The sequence below is a fragment of the Mustela nigripes genome, chromosome 16 (genome assembly GCF_022355385.1).
Source record: "Mustela nigripes isolate SB6536 chromosome 16, MUSNIG.SB6536, whole genome shotgun sequence".
NCBI lineage: Eukaryota > Metazoa > Chordata > Mammalia > Carnivora > Mustelidae > Mustela > Mustela nigripes.
The window spans coordinates 54458166-54466920 of NC_081572.1; the positions used below are offsets into that span (position 1 = coordinate 54458166).

Below are 8755 nucleotides of genomic sequence, written 5' to 3' on the forward strand. Positions count from 1 at the left end.
GCGCGGGCGGCTCCGGTGGCTCCCTCAGCCGGGTCCGGGGGCGTCCGCGGCCGCGGGGACAGGCCGCGACGACGCCGACGGCCGCGCCGGGGGGACCGGGGTCGCGGCGCTGGCGCGTTCCTTACCCTGCATGCTGCTGACGGCCGGGTGGCCCGGCGCCGGGGGGCCCACGGGGCCCGGGGTGCCGCTGCCGCTGCCGCCCCCGGAGCCGCCGCCGCCGCCGCTCGGGCTCGGAGCCGCCATTGTTGGGAGTGAGGAGCCGAGCGGCGCCGCGGCGGCTGCAATGCAGCAAGCTCGGCCTCTCGCACGGCCGAGGGGCGCGGCTAGCGCCCGCCTTGGCCCCACCCCCGACACGCCCCGGACACGCCCCCTGGCACGCCCCCGCCCGCGCCTGATGCGCAGCCCGGCCAGCTGCCGAGCCGGGCCAGCTGCGGAGCCGCAGAACCGCCCAGCGCGCGGGTGCCGGACCCGGAGGGAAGGCGGGCGGGACTGCTGCGCCGGGGCTGCGGGGCCTAACGTGGCTTGCACCATTAGGAGTGCGTGTGCACCGGGGAGGTTAGGGGACACAGAGCTTTCCTTGTTCCCACGGAGGCCTGTGACCCCAAAAGTTGAAAAACCCCGTTGTGGGGGGAGAGGGGAGAGAGCACCTGGCTGGCTCAGTTGGTGGCGCATGGGACTCTTGATCTCCAGGTCGTGAGTTCCAGATCCATGCCCTGCACGGAGCCTACTTTAAAAAAAAAAAAAAAGAACCACCTTGTTGGAAACCTCAGAACCCCAAATCAGAACGGTAAAGCTACAAAGGATCCCAGGGGTCATGCTTCCTGTCTAGTGTCTGACGCGGCTCGTCCGGAGGGGAGTTGGCTCTAGCTGTGGTTCCATGTGAAGCTACTGTTAAGTTCTGCCTAACACCCCAAGCCTCTACAGTGGCCTGGGGGCTGCCAGGGAGTCCTACTCCAGTAGGGTCCACAGACACATCCCAAAACTACGAATCCGAAACTACATCTTCATATAGATATTAAATTTGATAAACAGTGTCTTAAGCACCTAACATTCCCTGGCCTCCCCAAATACACTAGTTATGTCACCATCTTCCCCTCAACACACCCTGGTTTCCCTCGCCTACCTCCTCAGCACCTGATAAGACTAGGCGTGGTCATTATTATGAGCTGCATAAAATTACAACCTCCCCCCACCACCCAAATCAAGTTTCTTCCATTGTTTTGCACAGAAACTTTGATTTTAGGAAGGCGCAGCTAAAAGCAGCAAAATAGTCCTCTGTGAAGTTAAGAGTTTCTGGGCCAATGGAAATGTGACTTGGCAGCTGGAGACCTGGGTCTCTGGGTAGAGTCATCTCTGCCTATAATAGAATGACCAACTATTCAACATAGCAGACAATCTAAACCGTGATCCCTGCCCTTTGGAAGCATTGCACAATGTACACAAGGACCTCCTTCTGGAATCTCCTTCTGCACAGACTTTATCTGTGCTGCAACTTCCTCATAACATGTTGGAATTGTGCTCTCGGTCCAAAGAGCCCTGCCTTCTTGCTGTAAATCCAACCTCAGCCTCATCAGGAGTGCTCAGATGCTAAAAGTGGCTAGAGATAGGGCTTAAGAAAAGTAAATTGGGGAAGCAATAAAGGCATATGGAAGATGGGTGGATGTATTTAGTGGAAAGGCTTTCATTCTCCGCTCTGCCTCAGGACTCCCCTCAGAGGGTTTGGCTGACCCAGCAATACCTTCAAGTCTCAGTCATTATAAACAGTGCCATATCTCCATCTAAGAATCAGGAGCCCAGGGGCGCCTGGGTGGCTCAGGGGGTTAAAGCCTCTGCCTTTGGCTCAGGTCATGATCCCAGGGTCTTGGGATCAAGCCCTGCATTGGGCTCTCTGCTCAGCAGGAAGCCTGCTTCCCCCTCTCTCTCTGCCTGCCTCTTTGCCTACTTGTGGTCTCTCTCCGTGTGTGTCAAATAAATAAATAAAATCTTAAAAAAAAAAAAAAAAAGAATCAGGAGCCCATCTTGCTTTTACTGGTTCTGAGGAATCCTGTATCTTCCTGTATCTTATAAGACCCGGAAAGAAAAGGTTCCCATCCAGGCTGCTCCGTCCAGAGTACAGGCTAAATATTCTGTCTACGTCTTCTGCATGGTGCAATTGGAAAGAGAACAAATGACAAAGAAAAGGAGAATCTTTGACTCCCTACCATTCTCTCCTTTGAAGGTGCACACTGGAAAATGGCTTTCTTCTCTTTGGGATTTATACCTTAGTGCCTAGGGGGTTGGTATCCAAAATCAGATGAAGTTCTTGTTTCCAAATATGAACACAACTTATGAACAATTAGAAAGACTGATGCAGAAAAAGAAGGCACTGCCCTTCCCACACAATTGTTTCATATTTTCATGGGCTTGGCCACTTTGGCAGATTGAGAAAAGGCATCCACAGCCCTACAGTTTTGCTGACAAATGAACCAAATATAGTATCTTGTCATCATCAAGCTCCAGTTGCAGCATGACCAGATATGAAATCGTTCTATCTGAGCAATTTTCAGACACTTTATTCCAGTGTCTGCCAGTAGGGTTCCCAACCAGTTCCTGTGGTCTAAATGTCACTGCTGCATGTGTATGTCACCTCATTTCTCTTTTCCAGCTCTTGGGAAATTGGACTGGTGCCAAAAAATAGCTTGGAGGGCTATTGGTCTCCCTGTCCCTATAAGTACTTTAAGAATCCCACCCCCGTTCTTTGATGCAGGTAGTTGATTTATTCATAATCTTATTATATAATGTGCTACAAGCCCGCTTTTCCAATTATACATATTTCTTTAACAAAACTTGTTGTTAATTTGATAGAAATCCTGGAGGCAATACTAGAAATTAGCCAACTACTAGGAAATTCCTTTAAAACCATGCAGTTTTCTAGTGTTATTTTAGATTATACATAAAAAGTTACATTTCAGGGGTCCCTGAATGGCTCTGTTGCTTAAGCATCTGCCTTTGGCTCAGATCCCACGGTCTTGGGATTGAAGTCCACATTAGGCTCCCTGCTCAGCGGGGAGTCTGCTTCTCCCTCTACCTTTTACCCTACTTGTGCTCTTGCTCTCTCTCTCTCTCTCAAATAAATAAATAATCTTAAAAATAATTTTTTAGGTTACATTTGGGGTTGTTCAAACCATCAGTTAGGTCTGCATATGGGCAAAAATAAGGAACAACATTGATTTCTTCAAACTGACAAAGCTATAGGCTTTTTACTTTTTCTTACACTCATATTTTTCATATATTTGTGTTTTATCATTCAGTATGGGGTGAATTGTGTCCCGCCAAAAAAAAAATTGTATAAATAACTATATTTGAAGACAAAGCCTTTAGAGAGGTGATTAGGGTAAAGTGAAGTCGTATGGGTATGCCCTAATGCCATATGTCCAGTGTCCTTTTAAAGGGAATAAGAGACAGACACACACTGAAGGAAAACTGTGAAGACACAGGGAAGAGGTGACCATCTACAGACCAAGGAAAGAAGTTTCAGAAGACACCAATCCTGTCAACGCCATGATCTTGGACTTCCAGCCTCCAAGGCTCTGAGTAAATAAATTTCTGTTTTTTAAACCATCCGGGCAGTGATAGTTGGTTATGGCAACCGTAAAAAAACAAAGAAACAAACAAAAAAATCTCATACATGGCTGAGAAAATGAATTGCTTAAAAGTAAAAAATTACTTTTACTTTAAGAAGTAAAAAATTGCTTTTTAAGTAATAAAACTACTAGCTGGCATAATCTTTGGGGAGAGGACAAGTCAATCAGGCAATAAGTAACAATAATCAAAAAATTCACGGGGTTGGGCTCAGGGAGTTAAGCCTCTGCCTTCAGCTTGGGTCATGATCTCGGGGTCTTGGGATTGAGCCCCACATTGGGCTCTCTTCTCAGCCGGGAGTCTGCTCCCCCCGCCCCCCCATCTGCCTCTCTGCCTACTTGTGATCTCTCTGTCAAATAAATGAATTTTTACAAAAGGAAAAAAAAGAAATTCATGGGGCACCTGGCTGGCTCAGTCAGAAAAGGATGTGACTCTGGATCTTGGGATCATGAGTTCAGGCCCTGTGCTGGGTAAAGAGATTACTTATAAATACATACATACATACATACATACATACATACATATTTTTTTTAATTGCCATTTAGAAGAGCTCCTTGAGAAAATCCCCACAGATACTTGAAACTCTTGGCTCTGCTATGTAGTGACATTTCTTTGTCTTTAAAGAGGATGGGATGGGAGTAACAGATTAAGACCGTTACTAATAACAGTGTATGTCAATATCAGAGTGCCTTGTCCCAAAAGAGGGTGTAGAGAAAAGAAATGTACATGTCTCCAGGTGAGAGCACCTTTGTTTAAAAATCTAGCTTGCTGGTTCTTTTTTGATACCTATGTCTCAATGGTTAGATTACAAAGACATGTTTGACTTCACATTTCAAGTACAGTGGAAGTAAGTATAACTAGATTTCCCTTCAGGACCCTGATTTCAGCCTCTGAGAAAGTAAGGGTCAAACACCACTATTTGGCAGGAACAATCACCAGACATCCTCTGTAAGGGCTCAGCAGTTGACTTTGAGCAAAACCCATCTCCTATCCATCTCCAGTCACTGAGGACTCAAGACCAGGACATTCAGTAACTGATTTCGCCTCTCCAGGCAAAGGGCTGGAAGCTGTGTGGGTTTCTAGATATTGGCTGAAAACTGTATTTAACTGGAAATAAACAGCATGTGAGAAGCTTTTAACTGTCATTAAAAGAATCAAAGTTCTGTCAGTTCAGTTAAAAGAAGATGTTAACTAATTATGCCTATTAATAATCAGGCACGCATATAAAGATTTATGGGTAAATGTTCGTCACAACATTATTTGTAAGAGTAAAAAAATGGAAATACCTCACTGTAAGTCACTACCACTAAGTGAAAGGTATTATCGACAGTATTAGCCATCATCTGACCAGATTCAAATATATATTAGAAAGCTATGATTCTCGTATACCAGCACAATACCCACAGCTTGTCCTCATATTCTGTATGACACACAGACACACACACACACACACATGAAACTGAAACAAAACAAAACAAAAAACGGCATCTTTTGGGGAAGGAGAGCATGAAGCAAAATTAAGTGGGAAGGGGCAGGAGGGAATTTTCTAAGGTAATGATCATGTTCTATACCTTTAACAGGAATTGGATTACACAAGTGTAATGCTTATCAAGATGCTGCAAATGATCTAGATTTGTGCAATTCAAGGTATGTAAATGTAAATTGAAATTAAAAACTTGAATATTGTGGTATGAATGCTAAAGTCTTCAAGAGGACATACTCCTATCTGCAATTTACTTTGAAATGTGTCAAAAACAAGATGGCTGAATGAAAAGCTAGTGGGATGGATATATATGTGCTAAAACAAATATAATACAATGTTAATGGTAAATGTAATAAAATGTTAATGATAAAATCCAATGGGTAGACTGACGTGAACAATTATCTTTTCCATTGCATGAAATTTTTTGTAATAAAATATTAGGGGAGGGGTGCCTGGATGGCTCAGTTGGTTAAGTGACTGCCTTCGGCTCAGGTCATGATCCTGGAGTTCCAGGATGGAGTCCCACATTGGGCTCCCTGCTTGGCGGGGAGTCTGCTTCTCCCTCTGACCCCTTCTCTCTCATGCTCTCTCTCTCTCTCTCTCTCATTCTCTCTCTCTCAAATAAATAAAATCTTTTAAAAAATAAAATATTAGAGGAAAATGAAAAACGATAAAACAAAAAAGTGCACAGAAGTTAAACATATTGCTAAATTGCATTGCCCCCTCGAGCAAAATCACAACCCAAATGATACGACTTCTAACAACTAAGTATAAATTTGTCTAACTAATTTATCTGATGGGGTAGGTTTCCTATAAAATTCAGAAATTCCTGAAAGGTATTATCTGAAAGAAAGGAATCGGGCACCTGAGTGGCTCAGTCAGTTAAGTGTCTGACTCTTGATTTTGGGTCGGGTCATGATCTCAGGGTGATGGGATCAAGCCCCATGCTTGGCTCTGCACTGCTTCTCCCTCTTCCTCTGCTCTTCCTGTTGCTTGTGCTCTCTCTCTATTGCAAATAAGAAAAGTCTTTGAAAAAATTGTAATAATAAAAGAAAGGACTCTCCTAGGTACAGCCATACAGGGTCCTCACGAGAAAGAGCATTTGTTGTTGTGGACTCATAGGAGACCCCACAGACACCTCTAGCTAAGTCAAAATCTTAGGATTTAATAATTAGGGGAGGGCATTGTGGTTTTTGTTTTTGAGATTAAGTAACAATATCTGGTTTAAATTTAATAACATTGTTTTGTTTCATTGTGTGTTTTGTAACAGCTTTGAGCTATAATTCACATACCCAATGATCTGACAGAGAAGTACTGACCTAAGCTTTCCTTAAAGTGGATTTGAAGTACATTTCCTTAATTTATTATATTTAGTAAGGGAAATTTTATTGACCCCCTTCTTTAATTCAGGAGGATGAAAATGAACATTTGTCATTATTATAAAACTTAAATAAAATTACTTTTTACTTTTGATTTGACCCACAGTAATGTTTTTCTATGGGTTGGTCACACTTCATAGAAAAAGAAAAAGATTTCCTATTCATCATCTGAAGGAAAATGGACAAGCTCATTATAAAGTTCATATGGAAGAATAAACCAGTCCCCTAAAGAAGTCTGAAAAAGGAGAACAATAAGGGGATTTAACCCTGCAAGATATTAAAATACCTTAAATCTACAATGATTGAAACTTTATGGAACTGGCACAGGAATCGACAGGCAGAGGGAACTAATTAGGAAGACAGGAAATAAGCTCTAATACTTATAAGAATATAGTATGATTAAAAGTGGGATCTCAGTCAAAGGTAGAAATCTGAAAAGAAGTACATTTCAATCCATACCTCGAAATTTAATTCAGAATAAGTTCCAAATGAATAAAATAATGTAAAAGGGAAAAAAAGAAACCATTAATGTATAAGATGAACCCATCTTCCTAAGCATGACAAAAAGTCAATTAAGAAAAAAAATCTTTGGGATGCATGTGTGGTTCAGTCAGTTAAGCCTCTGCCTTTGGCTCAGGTAGTGATCCCAGGGTCGTGGGATGGAGTCCCGCATCAGTCTCTGGGCTCAGCAGGGAGCCTGCTTCTCCCTCTGTTCCCCCTGCTTGTGTGCTCTCTCTTTCTCCAATAAGTAAATAAATAAAATCTTTTTTAAAAAATAGGAAAAAATCTTTAAGTCTTCTTGGCAAAAACCACAATAAACACAGTCAAAAGACACAACTAACTGGGAAAGTCATGTTTCAACTTAGAAGACAGATAGAGGCTTAATTTCACTAATAAAGAGTTCCTATTAAATCAACAAGAAAAAGATCACCAACCTAATACAAAAATAGGTCAAGGATATCAAGTAGACAGATCTCCAAAAAAAGGAATATAAATGTCTCTTAAAAATGCAAAGATGTGGGACGCCTGGGTGGCTCAGTTGGTTAAGCAGCTGCCTTCGGCTCAGGTCATGATCCCAGTGTCCTGGGATCAAGTCCCACATCGGGCTCCTTGCTCAGTGGGGAGCCTGCTTCTCCCTCTGCCTCTGCCTGCCATTCTGTCTGCCTGTGCTCGCTCTCTCCCCCTGTCTCTCTCTGATAAATAAATAAAATCTTTAAAAAAAAAATGCAAAGGGGTTTAACCTCACTTAAAGTAAACAAAGTGCCAATTAAAACCACACCGAGATATTGCCGTTTCAATTATCTAACAAGAAAATTTAATAACACATTATGTTGATAAGAGTGTGGAAAACTGGCATCCTAGACAATGCTGGTGGAAATACACATTTGCACAACTCATTAGAGGACAATGTAGCACTTTCTATCAAAATTACGATTGCATTTCCCTTTATCACAAAGAGTGTTACTTTTAGAAGCTTATTCCAGCAGATACTCTTATGTTCACAAAACCTCATATAAGGTTATTGAGTATAGCATTTTTACAGCAAAACATTAGAATCACACAAAATGTCCTTTAATAGGTGAACAACTAAATAATGTAGAGGGAATACTTAGCAGGTATAAAAATAAGAAGGCTCTTTATGGAGTGTTGTGCAATGATTAACTATATATAATGTTAAGTGAAAAAGCTAGAAGTAGAACACCATGTTAGTATAATGCTATTTCTGCGAAAAGAGAAAATGTATATATTTAATATAGGCATACTTGCTTAAAATATATTTGGAACTCTTTATTAGTGAAATTAACCCTCTATCTGTCTTATAATTTCAAACTTATAAGACTAAAAATATTGATTGTCCCAAGGGAGAGGAGAAACTGGATTGGGAGAAAATCTTGTCGTTATATACTCTTTGGTAGCTTATAATTTGTGAATAATGCAAAGGTAATACCTACGTTAATATGTACCTAAACCAGGAAGAATGGCTGTTTTTCCTTTTGCTGTTGTAACGAGCATTCTTTTTTTTTTCCAGCATAACAGTATTTCTTGTTTTTGCACCATACCCAGTGTTCCACGCAATCCATGCCCTCTCTAATACCCACCACCCGGTTCCCCCAACCTCCCACCCTCCGCCAATTCAAACCCCTCAGATTGTTTTTCAGAGTCCATAGTCTCTCATGGTTCACCTCCCCTTCCAATTTCTCCCAACTTCCTTCTCCTCTCCATCTCCCCTTGTCCTCCATGCTATTTGTTATGCTCCACAAATAAATGAACC

At 42.4% G+C, this 8755-nt stretch overlaps 1 protein-coding gene across 3 annotated transcripts in view; it reads right to left on the bottom strand.

The window, feature by feature from the left end:
• The window catches only part of MAP2K4 (mitogen-activated protein kinase kinase 4), a 132312-nt gene extending 132014 nt beyond the window's left edge, over positions 1-298 (bottom strand). For all 3 annotated transcript variants that reach the window (XM_059378487.1, XM_059378488.1, XM_059378486.1), the window contains exon 1: positions 126-298. In XM_059378487.1, coding sequence (XP_059234470.1) covers positions 126-243 — 118 coding nt within the window. In that variant the 5' untranslated portion in view covers positions 244-298. The remainder of the gene's footprint in view (positions 1-125) is intronic.
• Between the last annotated feature and the right edge of the window lie 8457 nt (positions 299-8755).